Raw genomic sequence first — 22,987 nt, 5'->3', positions numbered from 1 at the left:
CACTTTTCAGCCCCATTTTCCAGGTGAGGTCACTGAGGCCCAGGGAAGTGAAGGGACTCGCCCAAAGTCACACAGCTGACAAGCGGCAAACTCGGATTAGAACCCACAACCTCTGACTCCCAACCCCGCGCTCGTGCCACTAAGCCGCGCCGCTTCTGTGAGCCCGTTGGTGGGTAGGGGTTGTCTCTATCTGTTGCCGAATTGTACTTTCCATGTGCTTAGTATAGTGCTCTGCACACAGTAAACGCTCAATAAATACGATTGAATGAATGAATGAATGCCTTCCCATCGGCGGCCTCCCCTCAGCCCAGCTCCACCACTTGTCTGCCGTGTGACCTTGGGCAAGTCGCTTCACTTCTCTGGGCCTCAGTTCCCTCCTCTGGAAAATGGGGACTGGGACTGTGTCCAACCTGATTTGCTTATATCCACTCCAGCCCTTCTTAGAGTGCCTGGCACAAAGTAAGAGCTTAACAAGTACCACCACCACCGTCATGATGATGATGATGGTATTTGTTGAGCGCTTATTTTGTGCCAAGCACTGTTCATCTCACAGCTTCTGCAGGCAGGAAACTTAGGCAACTTCACACTTCTGGGATACCAGCAGGGCTTGAAAGGAGCGGGGAGAAACTCCTGGCCAGTGCTTTTCCCGCCCTCCCTCCATCAGTTCTCTCCCCTCACACCCATCACCATCTTTTCTTACTCTTGCCCAGTTCACACTCTTAATAATAATCATAGTGGTAGCTGTTAAGCGCTGGGGTGGATATAAATAAATCAGGTTGGACACACTCTTGCATTCTTCCTTCTCCCCAAGCCAGCCTACATAACATGCCCTACCTCAATTTTCTCTGTCTCACTAAAGACATAATAATAATCATAATGGTATTTGTTAATCACAAACCACATGCCAGGGCACTGTACTAAGAGCTGGGGTAGATACAAGATAACTGGGTTGGACGGAGTCCCTGTCCCACGTGGGGTTCACAGACTTAATTCCCCATTTTACAGATAAGGAAACTGAGACACAGAGAAGTGAAGTGACTTGCTCAAGGTCACACAGTGGACAAGTGGCAGGGCCGGAATTAGAATCCAGGTCTTTTTGATTTCCAGGCCCGGGTGTTTTCTACTAGGCCATACTCCTTCTCATTGCCTAGTGGAAAGTATTGACTTCTTGTTCAAGTCCTACCTCCTGCCTGGAACTCCCTCCCTCTTCCAATCTACCATCTACCATTCTTCTCTCATTCATTCATTCATTCATTCATTCATTCATTCATTCATTCGAATTTATTGAGTGCAGAACACTATACTAAGCGCTTGGAAAGTACAATACAGCAAGTAAAGACAGACAATCCCTGCCCCCACTGGGCTCACAGATTAACCTTGGCTTCACAGACACTGTCCTCTCCAGGTTTTCCTCCTCCTCACCAGAAACTCCTCAGTCTCTTCCACAGGTTCCTCTTCTGCCTCCCCTCCTCTAACAACGGGGGTCCCTCAAGGTTCAGTTCTGCGCCCCTTCTGTTCTCCATCTACATCCAGTCCCTTGGAGAACTCATTCGCTGCCATGCTTCAACTGCCATCTCTCCACCGATAATTTTCACATGTACATCACCAGCCCTGACCTCTCTTCTTCTCTACCATCTCACATTCCCTCCTGCCTTCAGGATGCCTTGACTTGGATATCCTTCAAATTTAACCTGTCCAAAACAGAGCTCCTCCCGTTCCCATCCAAATCCTATCTTTCCCGTGACTTTCGCATCCCTGTCCACTACACCACTATACTCCCTGTCTCCCACGCCTGTACCCTTGCCATGATCCATTCATTCGTTCATTCAATAGTATTTCTTGAGCGCTATGTGCAGAGCACTGTACTAAGCGCTTGGAATGTACAATTCAGGATCCACAATTCACTCATCTCATTCAACCCACCTGTTGAGCCTGTCACCAGATCCTGTCGGCTTTCTTCACAACATCTCTAAAATCCACCCTTCTCCTCCATCCATCCAGTTACCAAGAGAGTCCAAGCACTTGTCCTATCCCCCCCCTTGCTGACTACTCCAGCCTCCTTTCTGACCTCCCTGCCTCTCCCCAATTCAGTCCATATTTCACTCTGCTGCCTGGATCCTTTTTCTAGAAAGGGTTCGTTCCACATCTCCCGGCTCCTCAAGAACCTCCAGTGTTGGCCCATCCACCTCCACGTCAAACTCCTTACCGTCGGCTTTAAAGCACTCAATCACTGCTTTGCACACAGTAGGCGCTTAATGAATACGATTGAATGAATCTTGTCCCCGCCTATCCTATCTCACTGAACTCTGACGACCCAGCCCGCACACCTTACTCTTCTAACACCAACCTACGCATTGTACATTCATTCTCATCTATCTCGCCACTGACCCCTTACCCACATCTTGTCTCTGGCCCGGAATTCTCTCCCCCTTCCTGACAGACCTTTACTGTCCCCTCCTCCAAAGCCTTATTAAAATCACATCTCCCCCCAAAGGCCTTCTCCATTAAAACCTCATTTCCCCTACTCCCTCTCGCCCTGTTATTGCCCCTGCATTTGGACCTGACCCATTTAACCACTTGATATTCACCCCTTCCCCCCAGCCCTACGATTCTTATGTAGATATCCTTAATTTATCTTAATGTCTGTTTGCCCCTCAAGACCGTAGGTCTCCTGTGGGTAGCAAACGGATTCAAAACCTGTTCTTCCTCCTATTTGGCCATCTTTATCTTCCCCAGCACTTAAAAGAATGCTTGGTACATGGTAAGCGCTTAACAGACACAACGATTTCACTATCATTATTATCAGTAACCACTGATTGATGGATCGACTCTCCCCAAGTCACATCTTCCCCAAGTAGCACCTCAGTACTCACCTTGGCAGGCGGCCACCACTGCAATTATCCCTTCACAATCACCCACAGCACTCCTGCATATTTTATGGGATCTGTTGATAATAATTACGGTTATGGCATTTGTTAAGTGCTTATTATGTGCCAGGCTCTGTACTAAGTACTGGGGTGGATACAAATTGGGTTGGACACAGTCTCTATTCCACATGGGGCTCACAGTCTTAATCCCCATTTTAGAGATGAGGGAACTGAGAAAAGGAGTGCAACGATTTGCCGGACAAGTGGCAGAGCTAGGATCACAGCCCAGGTCACCCTGAGTTCCAGGCTCATGCTCTATCCTTAGGCCACGCTGTGTTTGGGGGAATATGATTTGCTCCCTACCCGAGGAGCTGGTCAATCTAACAGGGGGCAGACACAGGCATTAAAATCAATCGCAGGGAGGGGGAAATTCTTAAGTGGAGTTCAAAGATATATACATAAGTGCCCTGACAAGGGGCGGTGGTGAAGACCCAAGTGCTTAGGTGGCACATGGGCGCAGGAGTGGCAGGAGTTGAGGGATGGTGCGATTGGAGAAGAATCAGGGAAGGCCTCCTGGAGGAGCCGTGATTTCAGAAGGCCTTTGAAGATGAGGGGGGAGGGCCGGTCTGCAGGGTGAGCAGTGGGTAGGAGTTCCAAGCAGGATGGCGGGAAAGAGAACGAGGCCCAGTGAGCAGGCTGGCTTGAGTGGGGCAAAGGATGCATGCGAGTTAGGGTGTAGTGGGAGGGAGCAAAGATAAATAGGAGGGAGAGAGCTAATGGGAGTGCTGGAAAGCCAATGGCCAGGAGATCCATGAGAAGCAGAGGGGCCTACTAGACAAAGCCCGGGCCTCAGAGTCCAGAGGTCCTGGGTTCTACTCCTGGCTCTGCCCCTTGCCTCCTGTGTGACCTTGGATGCATCATTTCACTTCTTTGGGCCTCAGTTTCTTCATCTGTAAAACAGGGAATTGGATCCCTGCTCTCCCTCCTAAGACGGTGAGGCCCAAGTAGGTCAGGGATCATCTGACCTGAGGATCCCGTATCTCCCCCAGCGCTTAGTACAGTACTTGGCAGGTAGTAAACGCTTTACAAGTACCACAGTTACCATCCTCACCATCAGCAAACTCCACTATGATTTACTCACACCCATCTATCCATTTTTCCCTTATCGGTAGTTTATTTCAGTTACTCCTCCATAAGACTGGTAGGTCCATGAGGGCAGGGGGCTGTGCCTTCTAACCTCTGGGGCTGGACACACGGGAGGGAGGGAAGGAGGGAAGAAGGAATGAAGGGAAGGAAGAGGGCCATTCCCCCTGCCACCCCTAGGACTCCTACTGGCCTCCCCTCCTCCCCCCACAGTCAGAGCCCCCGCCCCCATCCTCCTGCGGGCAAAGCGAGGGCGCAGCTGTCGGCCCCTGAGCCGCTAAGAGCCGGACAGTCTGCTCCGCTCTCCCGGGATGTCCCGTCCTCCTTTTACTCATCCTCGTCCTTGACGTGTCGCTATTGCTTCATCCTTCCTTATGTATAGTTTTTGGCCCAGGGGCCAGGGACCCATCCTACTTTCCATCCGGGCAGTTTTTTTCCTCAGCACGCAACACAGTACTAAGGAGGCAGAGGAAAGGATCAGACCGGGCAGACTCCCTGGAGGCTGTGTGTGTGAGTGTTGGGCGGGGGGCGGGGGGGGTGTTGTCCCTGGAGATCTCTTCTGGTGGCCAAGGCAGAGCTGGGGGCTGGAAAGAGGGGCTCTGGATCCAGGTTTCAGGCACCGGGTGGGGGAGAGTGGTGTTGGTGGGGAGGGGGTGGCTCGCGGCCGGGAACGACCGGGGGCAGCAGCTGCTCTGAGGTGACAGACACCAAGACCACGAAGCCTCCTTGTCCGTCACCCCATCCGGGACCCGGCGTTGGCACAGTTGGGAGAAACCCCACACACACACCCGGACTGTCCCCAAGAGACCCTCCGGTTAGGGCTGGGGGCCTGGCACCCGGGCCGGGCTATTTATAGAGCGGGCGGGCGGGCGGGCGGGGAGAAGGCAGCGCTCCCAGCCAGCCGCCTCGTTAGTTAAAAATAATTGTCTTTATTTCTTTGGAAAAGGGGGGGGGGGGGCCGCAGCTGCCCCCTCCCCGCAACCCCCTCCCACCCAGCAGCGTCCTGGCCCGCACCCGGGTGGGGGAAGGGAGGAGGGGGCGGGGCGGGCGGTCAGTGCGGCATGGCGGTGATGCGCATGCTCTGGGAGGCGATGGGGTAGGTGACCATGGGCGTGGTGGCGTGGCTCATGGTGATGCCCGCCAGCGGCTGCGCCATGGACACGGCCACGGGGGCTACCGACACGGCCACGGGCGCCATGGACACGGGGGGCGGCGCCATGCCCTGGGCGATGGTCTGGGCCAGCGCGGCCGACAGCGGGGCGATCTCGGGGTTGAGGTGGGGCGGGGGCGCGGCGGGCGGGGCGGCGGGGGCGGGCGGGGCGGCGGGGGCGCCGGCCCCGGGGGCCACCAGCTCCTGCTGGGCCCCGGGCCGCGGCGGCAGGGCCTGGGTGCTGAGCGTGGTGTGGGTCTGGGCGATGCCGTGGCTGTAGCTGGGCACGGAGCCGGCGGGCGGGGCCAGCGGCTGGTCGGCGGGCGGGGCGGCCGAGCCCAGGGTCAGCACCTTGGCCTGGTTGCGGAACTGGGCGTTCTGCTCCAGCAGCACCTCGTTGGTGGCCAGCAGGTTGCTCACCTGCTTCTTCAGCTCCTCCACGCGCTTGCGCAGCAGGGCGTTCTCCTCCTCCAGCAGGCGCAGCTCCACGCCCCCGCCCCGCGGGACCATCAGCCCCAGCTCCAGGGGAGCCTCGGGGGGCAGCGGGGGGCCCCCGGCCCGGCGCCGCTTGGGCCCGGGCTCGGCCTCGTCGCCGCCCCGCTCGGGCTCGTAGGGGTCGTAGGGGTCGTAGCGGCGGGGGGCGGCGGCGGCCAGCGGCGGGCCCGCCTCGCGCCCGGGGCCCCGCCCGGGGCCCTCGACCTCGTAGTCGCGCTGCAGGTGGCGGAAGCGGCACTTGCCCCCGCGCTGGCAGTCGCCCTTGAGGAAGTCGCGGCAGATGGGCACCTCCTCCTTGCCGTCGGGCAGGTCCGCGGGCGACAGCCCCAGGCCCGCCGCCACCTTCTGCCGCAGCCGCGGGGGCAGCTGGCCCGTCTTCTTGTAGCCGTCCTCGTCCTCCTTGGAGCCGTGGATGAAGCGGCAGTTGAGGCGGCCGCACTCCTTGTTCTGGAAGTCGTGGCAGAAGATGAACTCGTTCTTGCTGACGCCCAGGTTGCTCACCTCGCTCATGGCCGGGTGCCGGTAGCGGCAGCGCCGGCCCCGCTTGCACACGTTGCGCAGGAAGTCCCGGCAGATGGCGTCCGGCGGGCTCCCGGCGGCCGCCCCGCCCCCGCCCGCCGCCCCGGCCTCCTCGCCGCCGCTGCCGCTCCCGTTGGCGTGCCCGTCCCGGTCGGGCATCCCGGCTGCCTCTGCCGCGCCTCGGGCGGCCGCTAGGAGAGAGGAGACCGGGGGAGGGGGCCGTGGGGCGGGCCGGGTGGGGGCGCGGGGGGCCGCGGCGAGGCCTCCAGACTGCCGGGCGCGGGGGTGCGTGTGGTCGGGGGGGGGGGTGCGGGGGAGAAGGGACCCACCCCCCCCCCCCCCGCCCAGGAGTTGGATTTCCACCCGGTGCCCGGCAGCTCTGACCTCATTAAAGTTCCCGAGTGAAACCAAAGCCGGCACGAGGGCCCGGTGGCAGGGAGCCCTGGGCGGGGGCGCGTGGGGGGGTCCACCAGGACGCCTGGCTCCTTCGCCCCAGCGCTGCTCTAGCCTCCCGCCGTCGCCCGCCATCCACCGGCCTCTGGTGGCGGTCAGATCGGTGCCCCCTGGCCAGAGCCATTCCCAGGAGCCTCGACCCGGTGGCCAGCCTCATCCCGCCCGGTTGTATTTATAGAGCTGAAATGCACGGGGTCCCGGCCGCCCGTCCCCTGCGTAGCAGAACCGCTCCACGCTTCCTCTCCTACTGATGCCCCGGGACCCGCAGCCCAACTTCGGGATGAAATCCTGGGGGGGGGGGGGGGGGGGCGCCTGGACGGACCCCTGCGGCCAAGTGGACGGCCTGGCTTCGGGTCAGGCTCAGCCTGATGTCCACCACTCTCCACTGCCAACTGAAGTACGGCCGCGGTGTAGTGATCACAGCACTAATCATGCCTACGGTACTTCCCAAGCGCTGACTACGTGCCGGGCACTCTACCAAGCGCCGGGGTGGACGCAGGCAAATGGGGTGGGACCCAGTCCCTTGTCCCACCTGGGGCTCACGGTCTCAATCCCCATTTTGCAGATGAGGGAACTGAGGCCCTCGCCCAGGGTCACGGAGCGGACAAGTGGCGGAGCTGGGATGAGAAGCAGCGTGGCTCAGTGGAAAGAGCCCGGGTTTAGGAGTCAGAGGTCGTGAGTTCGAATCCCGGCTCTGCCACTTGTCAGCAGGGTGACTGTGGGCGAGTCACTTGACTTCTCTGTGCCTCCGTGACCTCATCTGTAAAATGGGGATTAACCGTGAGCCTCCCGTGGGACAACCTGATGACCTGTATCTCCCCCAGCGCTTAGAACAGTGTTCTGCACATAGTAAGCGCTTAACAAATACCAACGTTATTATTATTATTAGAACCCGTGACCTTTTGACTCCCCGGTCACTACGCCAGGGTGCTGGGAGTACTGCATCTGCTGTTGTAATAAAGCGCTGAGGACAGTGCTCTGCACACAGTAAACGCTTAGTAAAATAGAAATTATCGAAGGGAAGTCAGGGTGGGTGGGAGGCATTGGTGCCCCGGGCGGCGCACTCACCAGGTTGGCACGGTTCAGGAAGAGGCCGGAGCTGCCTCCGGGCTGGGCCTCCGCATCACGGCCCCGGGGGCCCGAGCGGGGCGGCGCAGGACCGACCGGACCCCGATGCTGCCGCCGCCGCCGCCGCCACGACGCGCTGACCCGGGCCCGGCTGACCTCCGCTTCCCTGCCGGGGGGAAGTTAAGAGAGGAGGGCAGGCCGAAGGGGGAGCGACTTTAGGCGTTGGTTCCCACCAGAGGCAGGACCGGGGGTGGGGTGGGGTGTCCCTCCTTTGCAACTCGACGCGGAGGGAGGCCCCGCAGAGACGAGGAGGAGATAAGAGGAGGGAAAGGGGGAGATGCTCCCCGTTTCCAAGGCGGGGGATGCGAGATGGGATGCTCGGGGCCGGAGGGATCAGAGGGGCCGAGACGCCCCGCCTCCACCGGCCTCACGGGAAGGAGCCGGTTGCGGCGAAGCCGGGCGAGGAGGAGGAGGAGGAGGAGGAGGCAGTGCCAGCCCCGGTGCCCGCCCGCCCCATCCCTCACCTGCCGCCGCCGGTTCCTCGCCGGCTCCTCGGGACCGACAAAGACAGCAGCCCCCCCGCCCCCGGCCCGGCTTCCGTTTCCGCCGGAAAACCGTCCGGCCTCCGCTAGCCTCGGAACTACATCTAACGCCCCACCCCCGCCTCCCGCCCGCTGCGGTGATTGGCCGACAACCGGTCCCCGGAAGGGACAACACCGGAACTTCAATGCCGGTCGCCGTAGCAACGGGACCGGCCGGGTACCACCGTATCCGTACACCGCTACGGTAGTCCGCCGCCGCCGGGGAACGGGGTTTACGGGGCGTGTGAGGTCCCGTTCCTCAGGCAGGTTCTTTTTTTCTGTCCGCCGTAGGGCCGCCCATCGATCCCGGTCCCGCCGCCACCCTCCCACCCCCACGGCGCCGCACACACCAAACACACGAGTTGCTGGAATTTCGCACCGCGGTGCCAACGATTTATTGTTCCCGCGCTACAGTCGCCTCGGGGGAAGGCGGAGACGATGGCAGTCCAGAGTGGCGAGCCCGAGGAGCGATGTTACGAGGCGGGGGGGGGGTCCGGTGGCCCGAGCCCCGTTCGGACGGAGCCGGGAGGATCCAGCCGGTTGCCCGGCGGCGAGGTCCCGCTCCGGCTCCCCATCTTGCTCCGGTGGGGTCCGGCGGCGTTTACTTCGACCTCTGCCTCATCTTTCTCCGCTTGCGCTTCAGCCTGGAGCGGACGGCAGCACGGTCGGTGGTGACGGGGGGTTGGAGCCCCGCCACTCCCGACCCCGGTTCCTCCCCTCGGCGCCCACCCCGGCCAGACGAGGCCCCCGGGGCCTGACGCACCTGCGCATTCGCTTCTTTCTCCACTGAGGTCAAAGGGCGCCGGGACAGAAGGAAAGACAATGGTCAGGGGGGCATGAAGCAGAGGATGCCGGGAAAGGGGCATCCATTCCTCCCGTGATCCCAAGCGACGAGAACCTCCGACTCCCGGGCCCGCCCCCCTCGCCCTCACAGGCCACAGGGACCTAATGCGAGCAGCCCGGCCCCTCCTCCCTCCTCCCCCGCCAACCCCAGGCCGCGGCCCTCTCCCCTGTACCTTAGCTCTCATGGCGGGACGGGCCCTGGAAAGAAAAAGATCGGAAAGAGGTTAGCGCAGGGATGGAGATCGGCCGCCGGGAAGGCCAGACCCGCCGAGGGTGACGGGCGCCCAGCACTGACCTGACAAGATGGCGCTAAAGCCGCGAGAGAAAGCGCCCCGCGCGCCCGCTGTTATTTAACAACGAGGTCTGTGTCGTCACATCCGGTCCTGCAGGAGGCCGGGGGGGGGGCAGCGCCGCGGCCTTCGCTTTGGGACATGCGCAGTGGCCAAGTGACGCCCTAGAGGCGACCGGCCGCCAGGACTGTCCTGGGAATGGGGACGGGAAACAGACACATGGGTGTCCGTGTATGCCATGCCGGTTCCGTTCGCCAAACGTTAGGCGAGGGGCGGCCGAGACGTTCAGGAAGACAGCCTGACCGATTTCCAACGGGACCAACGGTCACCTGGGGGGGGGAGGTGGTCTAGGACAAGGTTACTTCCGCCCTCACTCCCGGGGCCTCATGGGAGTTGTAGTCTCCTCGCCGAGGCCCCGCCATTTTGCCGCGTGCGGACCTGGCTGACATTCCAGATGGGCGGTGGGGGGCCCGCCGACAGATGTTTGGGTGCCCGCCCTCTTTCCCTCCCTCCCTCCCTCCCTCCCTCATTCAGCTTTTCCTTCGAGTCTGACTCAATCCCCTCGTTGCCGTCGTTTCTTTGCCCCCGACACCTTCCCCTGAGCAGTGGCAGACCTGCACCATGAGGTGAGGCTGGACGACGGAGAGCCCTCCCCAGGCCCCTTATAATCATATAAATTAATAATCACGGCATTTGTTAAGCCCTTACGACGTGTCAGACACTGTACTAAGCACTGGGGTGGATGCAAGCAAACTGGGTTGGCCATAACCCCTGTCCCAAGTGGGGCTCACAGTCTCAATCCCCATTTTAATCATAAGAATGTTGGTATTTGTTAAGCGCTTACTATAATAATAATGTTGGTATTTATTATTGTTATTATGTTGGTATTTGTTAAGCGGTTACTATGTGCAGAGCGCTGTTCTAAGCGCTGGGGGAGATACAGGGTCATCAGGTTGTCCCACGTGAGCCTCCCAGTCTTCATCCCCATTTTCCAGATGAGGGAACTGAGGCCCGAAGAAGTGAAGTGACTGGCCCACAGTCACCCAGCTGACAAGCGGCAGAGCCGAGATTCGAACCCCTGACCTCTGACTCCCAAGCCCGAGCTCTTTCCACTGAGCCACGATGCTTCGCAGAGGAGGTCACTGTTGGTATTTGTTAAGCGCTTACTATGTGCCGAGCACTGTTCTAAGCGCTGGGGTAGACATAGGGGAATCAGGTTGTCCCACGTGGGGCTCACAGTCTTAATCCCCATTTTACAGATGAGGGAACTGAGGCACGGAGAAGTTAAGTGACTTGCCCACAGTCACACAGCCGACAAGTGGCAGAGCGGGGATTCGAACTCATGAGCCCTGACTCCAAAGCCCGTGCTCTTTCCACTGAGCCACGCTGCTTCTCTGTGTCACTGAGGCACAGAGCAGTGGAGTGATTTGCCCAAGGTCACACAGCAGCAGACAAGTGGCAGCGGTGGGATTAGAACTCATGACCCGAGACCCGGGCCCATGCTCTATCCACCACACCATGCTGCCTCCCTACTCGATCGGTTGTGTTTATTATTTGCTCCGATGCTGCTTCCCTAGTCAATCGGCAGTGTTTATTGATGATTTGCTCCATGCAGTGCCACGTAGTAAACGCTTGAGAGAGTACAATAGACAAGGATCTTACAGTCTAGGGTCCGGGGCGAAAAGCAGACGTTAAAATCAATCGATCAATTAGCTGCTTCTGTGCAGGGCAGTTACAGGAAGGGGGAAGCAACAGTATTTAAAGTTCTGGACATGGGCTTAGACTGTGAGCCCCTTATTGGGAGGGAATGGTCTCTATCTGTTGCCGAATTATACCTTCCAAGCGCTTAATACAGTGCTTTGCACATCGTAAGCTCTCAATCAATACTATTGAATGAATAAGTGCTTTGGGGTTGGAAGTGGGGAGTCTGCAGAGGAGGACTCGAGTACTTCAGTGAAGCTTTAGGGCTGAATTGGCTGTAGGAGTAGAAACAGGGTGGGAAGATGAGAATAAGCAGGTTAATCAATCAGTGTATTTATTGAGCACCCACTGTGCCCAACACTGTACTTACCACTAGGGAGAGTATAATACAGTAGAGGTGGTAGACACGTTCCCTGCCCACGAGGAGTGGACAGGCCACAGGGGAAGATAGACATTCAAATAAATAGTTTTTCCCCCACTCCCTTTATTCATTCATTTGTTCGATCGTATTGATTGAGCGCTTACTCCCTTTAGCCCCACAGCACTTCCATACCTATCTGTAAATTAGACTGTAAGCTTGTTGTGGGCAGGGAATAGGCCCGTTTTATTGTACTCTCCCAAGCACTTAGTACAGTGCTGTGCACACAGTAAGTGCTTCGTAAATACGATCGATTGAGTATCCCCACCTAAGCTCAGTCAAGATCTCAGAGCTCTCAGGAGGGGCAACGTGGCCTAGTGGAAAGAGCAGGGGCCTGGGAGTCAGAGGACAAGGGTTTTAATCCCAGCTCTGCCAACTGCCTGCTGGGTGACCCTGGCCAAGTCACATCACTTCTGTGCCTCAGTTTCCTCATCTGCAAAATGGAGGTGTCAAATACTTGTTCCGCCTCCTTCGCCAGGAGTGCGACGTGGGGCAGGAACTGCATATGACTTGATTGTCTTGTATCTACCCCAGTGCTTAGTTCACTGGTTGGCACATACATAGCACTGGGTAAATATCACGAGAACACCCAAGTCCCGAACAGGCAAGAGGATGAATCTGCCTCTACTAGAAGAGACATGACAGGAGGCAGGTTCTTTGAGCCTGGCCAAGGTACCCAGTAACCCCAGCGCAAATTCCCGCCTGTCAACTCCCCGACATTAAGAAACTCCTTTTGGACGGGAAATGAAGTCACTGGTTGTTCTGGCATCTTCCCAAGATAGTTCGTAACACCTTATAAGAAGAGTGGCATCAGTTAATCATATCTATTGGGCGCTTACTATGTGCAGAGAACTGGACTAAGTGTTTGGGAGAGTACAACACATTCCCCACCCATAAGGAGCTTACAGTCTGGAGGGGGAGACAGAGATTAATAGGAATAATAGTTGATGGTTAAACACTTACTCTATGCCAAGCATTGTACTAAACACCGGAGTAGATACAGGGTAACTAGGACAGACACGGGCCCTGTATTCCTCATCAGGCTCACAACCTAAAGAGGAAGGGTAACAGGTATTGAAATCCCCATTTTAAGATGAGGAACCCGAGACCCGGAACCCAAGCGGCTTCATCAAGGTCGCAGACCAGGCAAGTAGCCGAGCTGGGATTAGAACTCAGGTCCTCTGGCTCTGAGGCCCAGGCTCGTTCCCCTAGTCCACACTGCTCTGCCGGTGGACACTCAGAAAATGCAATCACTTCTTGACCCGACGGGGGTCCCTGACCACTGGTCAAAGGGAGAGAGGTCTCAGCTCCCACCCCTCCCCCTGCCGGGCAGGAGCCACCCCAAAGCCCCTGCTCCCTGACCTCGTCCCCGAGACACTCCAGCCCATACGCCACACAAGTGTCACTTGTCAGTTTTATTTGGAAAAAAATTACAGAACATCTTTTGGTGACGTGCGTATGCGTGTATGTGAGCCAGCCCGTCGAATCCGCCTGCGAGGGTCAGTCTGAGTGTGCATGTGCGTGTGCGCGCGGTCGGGTTCCAACAGGCTGTCGACCGGAGATACACGTCAGTTCCCGCGATGAAACCCGCGCGCCCGGCCGTGTGGGTCCAGCGGCCTCCGGCCCAGTCCCTCCCCGTCCAGCGGCCTGCCCGGCCGGATCAGTTTGACAAAGGGCACGTCAGGGAGTCGGCGGCAAAACCCAATTCCTTTCATTGACGTGATGTCGGACCCCCGGAGAGGGGGCCCGTGTGGCGCGTCTGTACAGTCCGACGGGCCGGCCCCAGCTCCCGCCCGCCTGCCACCGCCACCACGCCGCACGACGGACCGTGGAGCCGCAAGGGGGGAGGGGGAGGGGCCCGGGGGCGCGAGGGGCCAACCGGGGCCCAGCCTGGGTACTGCTTTGCAGCTCCGAGACAGTGAAGGACAAGGGCCATCCCGGTGGTGTGCAAAGTGGCGGGGAGTTAAAAACGAGGACCGGAACCCAGGACGGCATCCAGGCGGGGGGCGGGCCGGGGACCCCGGCTCCCGATGGGAAAATTATAAAAACCAGCATCTGCGGGAGGAGGGAGGCGGGCGGGGGGCCGCCCCGCCCCACCCCGCCCCTCCTGGCGCACAGACGGGCTGCTGACCTTGAAGCAGAGCAGTAGAAAAACGGTTAGAAAGAGGGCCTTCAAGACGGGTTTGGACTCCTGATTTTATTATTTCATTTTTGTGTGGAATAGTCTGCGGTGGCTGGCGGCGGCGGCGGCGGCCGGGAGTCCCCGCGGTGCAGCCGGGCCGGGGCGCGTCGGGGGGACGAGGCAGCGGGAGCGGGAGCCGGCTCAGTCCCCGGCTTGGTTGTCCTCCGCCGTGTCCCCGGTGGTGGCATTCTCTGCTGTCTTGGAGGCCTGCGGTGCAGAGGGAGCGGGGGCGGAGAGGGTGAGGGTCCGGGGACACGGGGAGTCGGGGACTCGGGGCGGCGGGCCACCCTCCCCTCCCCACGCACCGAGGGCTCCACCTCACCTTCTTTTTTTTCTTTTTCTGAGTCTTCCGGCTGGCTGAACTCTGGAGCAGGGCCTGAGCAGGGGGAGGCAGCAAGCGAGAGACGGTGAGAGACTCGGAGGAGGGGCGGCGCCGGCGCCCCGCGGGGTCTCCGCTGCCCACACCCCCATCCCGGATCCCGGGCTCCCGCCGCCGCCGTCGCTGACCTTGAGCTCGGCGTCCTGCACCTCCAGCTCGGACTTGTACAGCTCGGGCTCGAAGGGACCACAGGTTATCCGCATGGGGCCGTTGGGCATCAGCAGCACCGTGAACTTGAACTGGGCTACAAACTCGCCTGCCGGAGCCCGCGCAAATCAGGACGCGGCTCCCGCATGGGGGCTACCGCGCGGTGACCACCAGCCCTCGCCTCGACGGCCCGCTGCCACCACTCACCTTCCTTCTCGTAGAGCACGTTGAAGGGCTGCAGCAGCTCGTGCTTGGTGCACTCCACCACGCCCATTCGGGCTTTCTTCTCGTCCTCAAAAGCCCTGTGGAGGAGAGAGGGCGGATGACACATCCATAAGAGTCAGGCCCGGTCCTTTTCCCCACACCCCGTCCCGGACACCTTCGTGCCCGGCCCAGCGGGCGGGTACCTGAGAGTGAACGGCATGGCGTCGAAGCGCCTCTCCACCTCACTGAAGAAGGCGCGGGAGGTTTTCATCTTCAAGCCGTACTGCTTGGAGGGATCCCGCTTGTAGATGGTGGTTCTCTGGCCCGCGTCCTTGGCCTGGCAAGGGGCAACTGTCATCCGGAGCCCCACGAGAAATGCCACCCCGAGCCTGCTTTGCTCTACCACCCCCACCCCCTTCCCCGTGGCTGCACTCACCTTGCCCTCCCCAGAGCTGACCAGCACATCCACAGCGTAGACTTCGTGCACCTCGAACTCCGCTTTTTCGTGGTCCTTCCTGGGGGAGAACCGGACTGAGTGCAATGAGCAGAAACCCCGGCTCCCCACCTCCACGTTCTGCCCACAGGAAAGAAGAGCTGCAGGGCGTCGGGGAGGAGGGGTGGGGCAGTCACCTACTTCTGCTGGTCTGTGGGGTTCTGAATGATGGTTTTCTCGCCGTCGATGACGTGTTGCTTCAGCTGGTGGGAGAGCATCCCTGGGGAAGAAGAGAGGGGAATGGGAATCGCTTGGGTCCAGTTTGGAAGAGCCTGGGGGAAACTTGTCAAAGGGAGGGGAGCAAGCGCGGGGCGGAAGCCCGGGACCTCACCGAGGAGAAATGAGCATGCGCAAGCACGCCCCAGATCGGGCCCCGCTCCCCTCACCTTCTATTGGCGTGCAGTTGAACGAGTGTGCAACCCGGTTCCAGGCATCCGTGACTTGTGAGTTCTGAGGGCACATGGTCAGAGTTGGGCGGTCAAGGGTCAGAGTGGGGGAGGTCGGGAGGACAGCAGGAGGGGTCAGCGTCGGGGTCCAGTGCGGACTCGGCCCTTCGGCAAAGCCGGGCACGACCTCTCCCCTCACGGACCCAACCACCCCCACCACCTCACCTGGTTTCCGGGCTTCACTAGGCGCAGGGCCGCTTCGGCACACAGGTGAGCTGCCTTGATGACGTCTGCCTTGCGCCCCGTCACCGGGGTCCCCTGTGGGCGGGGAGGATCCGTGAGCCCCTTCGCCCCGACGGACGGAAACGGGCAGCTGTCCCCCGCCTCCCCCCCCCGGGGCGAGGCGACGTGTGGAGCAGGAGCCTGGTACCCACCTTGGCAGCGTCCACCACGAAACTGTGCGCTACGTTGGCGATGAAACCGTCCACGTGGACACCCAGGTCGCTGGCAGACACGAACGAAACGGCACGTGAGGGACGGCGACCCGGAGCCCGGGCCGGGGGGGGGAGGGGGAGTTGGACGGACGGAAAGACGGACGGGAGGACCGTGGGGGCTGGAAGGGGGGGACCGGCAGGCGGCGGGGACCCTTACATTTTGACCAAGTCGCCCTGCTTGAGGATGTAATCCTGGTCGCTCTTGAGCGGGGAGAAGTGGCACACGCAGTTATTGACCGAGATGCTGGTGGGGAAGGCAATGCCTGCGGAGAGCGCCGCACCGTCAGTCAGCCGTCGGACCGGACCGGCCCGGGCCCCCGACGACCCCCGGCCCGCCGGCCCGCCGGCCCCTACCTTTCTTCATCTCCTTCTCCTTCTTGAAGATCTTGCCGGTCTCCTCCATGATCATGGCGTCCCCCTTCTCGCACAGGCTGAGGACCGACACGTCCGAGCTGGCGGCTTCCACCACGGTGCGGAGGACCCCTAAGGTGAGAAGAGGAGGAAGAGGGTGGGCCGCCGGTTCCCGTGTCGGCCCCCTCGACGGGTGGCGCCCCTTCCCCTGCCATCGGGAGGGTGGGGGCCGGGGAACACCAGCCCCCGGCCCTGCCCCGGACCCTCGGCGTTCATCCGGGGTCCCGCCCGGACCAGTCGGGCGGCCTGGGAGGGATTGTCAGGCGTCGGCTTGGGGCAGCCGGCCGACAGGTTGGCGTCTGGCGGGGCCGAGGCCTCGTTAATCATCCCCGCCCGGGGCCCGAGGAGGGGGCGGCGGCACCGGCACCAACCCCCTTCCCCCAGCCGGGGCGGCAGGTCCCCCCCTCTCCCCTTTCATTCACTCACCCTCTTTTTATTGAGAGCTTACTGGGTGCGGACCCCTGTGCCGAACCCTCGCTAACTGCTAACTGTGGTAGCTGTTAAGCCCTTCCTAAGTGCCTGGCACTGTCCTAAGCGCCGGATAATGGGTTGGACAACCCGGCCGGGGCGCACAGCGTCCATCCCCATTTTCCAGGCGAGGGAACCGAGGCCCAGGAGGGAGCCCGGCGGGAGCGGGATTCGAACCCCTGACCTTGTGCCTCCCCGAGGCCGCCGCTGCTCCTGCCGTGCGCGCTCCTCGCCGGCGGGACCGGCCGGGGCCCGGCGCCCAACCACGTGGGGAGGCGGGGGGCCGGGCCGGGGCCGCCCGTCCGCGTGGGGCCCGGGAGACACGTGCCCGGCCCGGTCCGGCCCGACCCGACCCGACCCGCCCTCCCGGGACCGACCCGACCCCAACGCCCCCAACGCCCCCCTCCCCCCCCGCCCCCCGGCGGCACTCACGGTTGGCGATGTCGCCCCCCATCTTGTACTTGGTCACCACCAGGTCCTCGGCGATGGTCTGCTCCTGCTGCTCGTCCTCGCCCGACATCTTGCCGCCGGAGCCGCACGGTCCGAGAGGGAGAGCGAGAGCGCGAGGGGCACCGGAGGCCGGCAGGCAGGCAGGCAGGCAGGCAGGCAGGCAGGCAGGCAAGGAGGGAGGGAGGGAGGGACACAGACACAGAGACACAGGGAGGGAGGAGGCACCGAGCGAGAGGGGGAGAGGACGAGCGAGGCGGAGCGCGCGCGGCGAGCGGGGCGCGGTGCACCCTGGGGCGGCGAGTCCCGCCCTCCGCCCCCCCCAGCGCCGCCCCTCGGCGCCAGGACTACGAATCCCGGCATGCCCCGGGCCCGGCCCCCCGCCGCTCTCTCCCCCCTCCGCGCGGTGCCCGACGGGAACGGTCAGTCCTCCGACAGAGAGGCGCTCGCCCGCGGAGAACAGCCGGGGAGGCCAGGACGGTCGGGGCCGCTCGTAGGGGGAGGGGGGGGGGGGAAACTACAATTCCCAGAAGGCGTCGCGGCCCGCACCCGGATGGGGAGGGACCTCACGGGGCCAGAGAAGGGAGGCAGCGGGGACAAAAGCCAGCCGGTCGTGCATCCGCCCCTCTCTTAATAATGTTGGTATTTGGTAAGCGCTTACTCTGTGCAGAGCACTGTTCTAAGCGCTGGGATAGATATAGGGTCATCAGGTGGTCCCCCGTGAGGCTCACAGCCTTAATCCCCATTTTACAGACGAGGTAACTGAGGCCCAGTGAAGTGACTTGCCCGCGGTCACCCAGCTGACAAGCGGCAGAGCCGGGAGTCGAACCCATGACCTCTGACTCCCAAGCCCAGACTCTTTCCACTGAGCCACGCTGCTTCCCCTGTTATACCGTCCTCTCCCCAGCGCTCAGTACAGTGCTCTGCACACAGCAAGCGCCCGATAAATACCATCGAAAGAGTGAATAATGCTATTTGTTGAGCGCCTACTGCATTCTCCGAGCTGGGCTAGGTGCCAGTTCATCAGGTTGGACACGGCTCCTGTCCCCTTTTCTGTTTTAAAACGGTATTAAGGCTTTGCTCTTCTCCCCCCCTAGACTCCAAGCTCGTGGTGGGCGGGGGATGGGTCGGATAGATGATTCTATTGTACTCTCCCCAACGCGTAATAATGATAATGTTGGTATTTGTTAAGCGCTTACTATGTGCAGAGCACTGTTCTAAGCACTGGGGTAGATATAGGGTCATCAGGTTGTCCCACGTGAGACTCACAGTTAATCCCCATTTTACAGAGGAGGGAACTGAGGCCCAGAGAAGTGAAGTGACTAGCCCACTAGAGCCAGGATTTGAACCCATGACCTCTGTCACTCAAGCCTGGGCTCTTTCCACTGAGCCATCCTGCTGCTTAGTCTGCTCTGCACACAGAAAGCCCTCAATAAATACGATCGACTGACTGACGGGCAGTGTACTAAGCGCTGGGCTAACTACCAGGTAATCAGGTTGGACACAGTCCGCGTCCCACGTGGAGCTCACAGTCTTAATCCTCCATTTAACCAATGAGCTAAATGAGGCACAGAGAAGTAAAGTGCCCAAGGTCACATAGACAAGTGGAGTGGGATTAGAACCCAGGTCCTCTGCCTTCCAGGCCCATGTTCTTAATAATGTTGGCATTTGTTAAGCACTTATTATGTGTCCGCTGTGCCGTGCGCTGGGGTGGATACAAGCAAATTACCTAGTGGCAAGAGCTCGGGTTTGGGAGTCAGAGTTCTAATCCTGCTCCGCACTTGTCTGCTGTGTGACCTTGGGCAAGTCACTTAATTTATCTGTGCTTCAGTTACCTCTTCTGTGAAATGGGGATTAAGACTGTGAGCCGCACCTGGGACAACCTGATTACCTTATATCTGCCCCAGCATTTAGAACAGTGCTTGGCATATAGAAAGTGCTTAAGAAATACCATAATTATGAAGCAAATTGGGTTGGACAGTCTCTGTCCCCCATTGGGCTCATGGTCTCAATCCCTATTTTACAGATGAGGTAACTGAGGCCCAGAGAAGTGCAGTGACTTGCCCAAGGTCATACAGCAGACAAATGACACAGCCAGAATTAGAACCCATGACCTTCTGACTCTCAGGCCCATATTTCTTTTCCCACTAGACCACGCTGCTTCTTCACACGGGTTTCTCGGTCTAAATCTGGGGTTCCTGCTCCTGTTCTCCGAGTCATTGCCCTCCTCCTCTGTCTCAAAGCTGCACTCAGTCAATCGTATTTATTGAGCGCTTACTGTGTGCAGACCACTGTACTGAGTGCTTGAGAGAATACAATACAATAGAGTTGGTAGACATGTTCCCTGACCGTAGCAATCTTACATTAATAATAATAATAATAATGTTGGTATTTGTTAAGCGCTTACTATGTGCCGAGCACTGTTCTAAGCGCTGGGGTAGACACAGGGGAATCAGGTTGTCCCACGTGGGGCTCACAGTCTTAATCCCCATTTTACAGATGAGGGAACTGAGGCACAGAGAAGTTAAGTGACTTGCCCACAGTCACACAGCCGACAAGTGGCAGAGCGGGGATTCGAACTCATGAGCCCTGACTCCAAAGCCCGTGCTCTTTCCACTGAGCCACGCCGCTTCTCTATGGCTTACACTTATACTCATGGCTGGCCTCCTCCAGGAAGCCTTCCTTGCCTAATATCAGTGAATTGATATCATTTACCGAGTGCCTACTATGTTCAGGGAACTGTATTCTACCGGGAAGCCTGGGGATGGGTCTTCTTTTTACTATCACTCCTAGCTTCCTGTCTCCTCTGAGGGAGGAAGGGAGAGAGAGTAAGAGAGAGAACAAGAACATGTTCACTTAAGCTGCCCCTCCACCTTGGAACTTGACCCTTATCAATAATAATCAGAAAAATCAATAAATTATATTTTCAAACACTTACTACGAGCCAGGGATGTCATAAATGCTGGGGCAGATATAAGATAATCGTATCAGAGACAGTCCCTGTCCCTCATAGGACTCACAGTCTAAGGGGAAGGGAGAAAGGTATTTAAATCCCCATTTTACACATGAGGAACCCGAGGCACAGTTGAGTGACTTGCCCAAGGTCACCCCACAGGCAAGTGGCAGAGAGGAAATTAGAACCTAGGTCTCCTGACTCCCAGGCCTTATGTAAATAGCAATATAAAGATTAGGGGTTATTCTTTTCTACATAAGCTACCTATTCATCCATCTACTTCATTTCCTGTATACTTAGTAACAATAATAATCATCATATTTGTTAAGCACTTCCTATGTACCAAACACTGTACTAGGCGCTGGTGTAGGTTCAGTATAGTCAGATGAATCGGAATCTCTGTCCCACATGCAGCTCACAGTCTAAGGGGGAGGGAAGGAGAACAGATAGTTTCCATTTTACAGATGGGCAAACTGAAGCCCAGAAAAGTTCAATCAATCAGTGATATTTATTGAATGCTATGTGGAGAAGCGGTATATGTGGCCTAGTGGGTAGAGCACAGGCCTGGGGGTCAGAAGGACCTGGGATCTACCCCAGCTTTGCCTCTCGTCTGCCATGTGATGTTGGGCAAGTCACTTTGCTCCTCTGTTCCTCAGTTACCTGGTCTGTTAAAAGGGGATTAAGACTGTGAACACTATGGGGGTCAGGGACTGTTTCCAACCTATTTATCGCGTGTCTACCCTAGCGCTCAGGACAGTGCCTGGCAGATAGTGAGTGCTTAACAAATACCATTGAAAAAGAAAATCTTTATTGTGTGCAAAGCAAGAGTTAAGTGGCTTGCCCAGGGTCACTGAAGCAGCATGGCTCAGTGGAAAGAGCCCGGGCTTGGGAGTCAGAGGATGTGGGTTCTAATCCCGTCTCTGCCACTTGTCAGCTGTGTGACTCTGGGCAAGTCACTTAACTTCTCTGTGCCTGAGTTACCTCATCTGGAAAATGGGGATGAAGACTCTCAGCCCTACATGGGACAACCTGATTACCTTGTATCTCCCCCAGTGCTTAGAACAGTGCTTGGCATGTAGTAAGCGCTTAACAAATACCTTCATTATTATTATATAGCAGGCAAGTGGCAGACTGGGGATTAGAACCCAGGTCTCCTGACTCCCAGTCCCCTGTTTCCTTCCACTTAGACCACACTACCTCTTCATAGGTACCGGGCTACTAATGTGGGCTAGGGACTCTACCTCATCAGACTGTATTGGATCAATCAGTCAGTGGTATTTATAGAACACTTATTCTGTACCGAACACTGTACTGAGCCCTCGAGTTAGGAGAGAAGATCCCTTCCCACAGGGAACTAACAGTCTACAGGGGGAGACAAACAAATTACAGATAGGGGAGAGAGTAGAGCTTAAGGCTCTAGAATTGAAGTGCTGTGGGGCTGAGGTGAGTATCAAAGTACTTAAGTATCTACCCCATGCTTAGCACAGTGCTTGGGACATAGAAAGTGCTTAACAAGTGGTACAATTATCATTCTGTTGTACTCTCTCAAGTGCTTAGTACAATGCTCTGCACACATAGGTGTCCGGTAAATGCTATTAATACAGTGTTCAGCAAAAAATAGGTGCTCAGTGAATGTCAATTTCTATTAATAGTATTTGTAATAATTGTTAAGCTCTTACTACATGTCAGACTCTGTATTAAGCAGTGGGGTAAGTACAAGATAATCAGGTTGGACACAATCCCTGTCCCACATGAGGCTCATAAGTGGAAGGTAGAAAATTATTTTTTCCTCGTTTTACAGATGGGGAAACTGAACCATGGAGAAGTTAGATGACTTGGCCAACGTTATACAGAGGAGGCGGAATTAGAACCCAGGTCCACTGACTGTCAGGTCCATACTCTTTCCATCACACTGGCAGCCCTCCTTCTGCCCTGCCTCCAGCCCTAGATCTCTCCCCATTAGACTGGTAACACCCTCAGGGACAAGATTCTGCCTCTGCCCCCTTTTCCTCCCCCAGTGCCCAGCATAGAGACTCTGTGTGTGTGTGTGTGTGTGTGTGTGTGTGCGTGCGTGCGCACGTACACACACCCCATGGAGGGAGCAGGACAGTGTTATGGCAGGACGTTTTTGTGTACCTGCCCTATCGAGAAGGCAAGGTGGTGGGACATAGTAATAATAATTGTGGTATTTGTTAAGTGCTTACTATGTGTCAGGTGCTGTTCTAAGCACTGAGGTAGAGACAGGCTAATGGTGTTGGACACAGTCCCTGCGCATAGTGTTCACAGTCATAATCCCCATTTTTACAGATGAGGGAACTGAGGCCCAGAGAAGTCAAGTGACTTGCCCAAGGTCACTCAGCAGACAAGTGGCAGAGTTGGAATTAGAACCCAGGTCCTTCGGACTCCTAGGCCTGTGCTCTATCCACTAAGTCACGCTGCTTCTGAGTGTGTATTGGGCGGGGGGGTGAGGGCGGGGGGTGTACATGGGCACACACAGCCCATTGAGATGGCGGGTGTTTTTTTGTGTGTGTACACACCTCGTGGAGAGGGCGGGACTGTAGCGTGGTGGGACATACGTGTGTGTCTGTGTGTGCGTACACGTCCCTTGGAGAGGGCAAGACGGTGGGCGGAGGCCTCTGGGTTGATGGCTGTTGGTCTCTTGTGAGTCCGTCCAACTGCCTCTCCTTTCTTTCCCTCCCTCCCCCCTGCCCGCCCCCCACCCCCCCACCCGCGGCAGCCGGTCAGACAGGCCAGGCAGGTCGGGCCGCTTCCATGGGCTCCCCGGAGGCTGGGACCCGGGTGTCGCGGGTGCCCAGCCCCGGGGTGGAGTTAGGTGAACCCTATTGCCCCCGCCCCCTGCCCTGGTGGCTGGGCTCCAACCCCCGCCCCCAATCC

At 58.4% G+C, this 22,987-nt stretch overlaps 2 protein-coding genes and 1 long non-coding RNA gene across 3 annotated transcripts; all 3 read right to left on the bottom strand.

The window, feature by feature from the left end:
- Window positions 1-4,914: 4,914 nt before the first annotated feature.
- On the bottom strand, window positions 4,915-7,784 carry ZC3H10 (zinc finger CCCH-type containing 10). Its single transcript, XM_029072978.2, has 2 exons — window positions 7,696-7,784; window positions 4,915-6,365 (listed from the first exon to the last, which is right to left on the bottom strand). The coding sequence occupies exon 2, from the start codon at window positions 6,331-6,333 to the stop codon at window positions 5,062-5,064; it is 1,272 nt and encodes a 423-aa protein (XP_028928811.1). The 5' UTR covers window positions 6,334-6,365; window positions 7,696-7,784; the 3' UTR covers window positions 4,915-5,061.
- An 858-nt stretch (window positions 7,785-8,642) lies between these two features.
- Window positions 8,643-9,428, bottom strand: LOC114814580. The gene is made up of 3 exons (XR_003762339.2): window positions 9,293-9,428; window positions 9,040-9,062; window positions 8,643-8,920 (listed from the first exon to the last, which is right to left on the bottom strand). It is a non-coding gene; the product is annotated as an uncharacterized LOC114814580 (long non-coding RNA).
- Window positions 9,429-12,924: 3,496 nt separating this feature from the next.
- Window positions 12,925-17,305, bottom strand: PA2G4 (proliferation-associated 2G4). Its single transcript, XM_029072979.1, has 13 exons — window positions 17,125-17,305; window positions 16,168-16,296; window positions 15,971-16,076; window positions 15,754-15,823; window positions 15,545-15,637; window positions 15,320-15,383; window positions 15,075-15,153; window positions 14,877-14,955; window positions 14,644-14,777; window positions 14,444-14,538; window positions 14,218-14,345; window positions 14,033-14,086; window positions 12,925-13,917 (listed from the first exon to the last, which is right to left on the bottom strand). Exons 1-13 carry the CDS (start codon window positions 17,210-17,212, stop codon window positions 13,852-13,854), a joined length of 1,185 nt encoding a protein of 394 aa, XP_028928812.1. The 5' UTR covers window positions 17,213-17,305; the 3' UTR covers window positions 12,925-13,851.
- Window positions 17,306-22,987: the final 5,682 nt, after the last annotated feature.

The sequence above is a fragment of the Ornithorhynchus anatinus genome, chromosome 10 (genome assembly GCF_004115215.2).
Source record: "Ornithorhynchus anatinus isolate Pmale09 chromosome 10, mOrnAna1.pri.v4, whole genome shotgun sequence".
NCBI lineage: Eukaryota > Metazoa > Chordata > Mammalia > Monotremata > Ornithorhynchidae > Ornithorhynchus > Ornithorhynchus anatinus.
The sequence above is the reverse complement of the archived record's forward strand: the minus strand, read 5'-3'. Positions and strand labels throughout refer to the sequence as shown.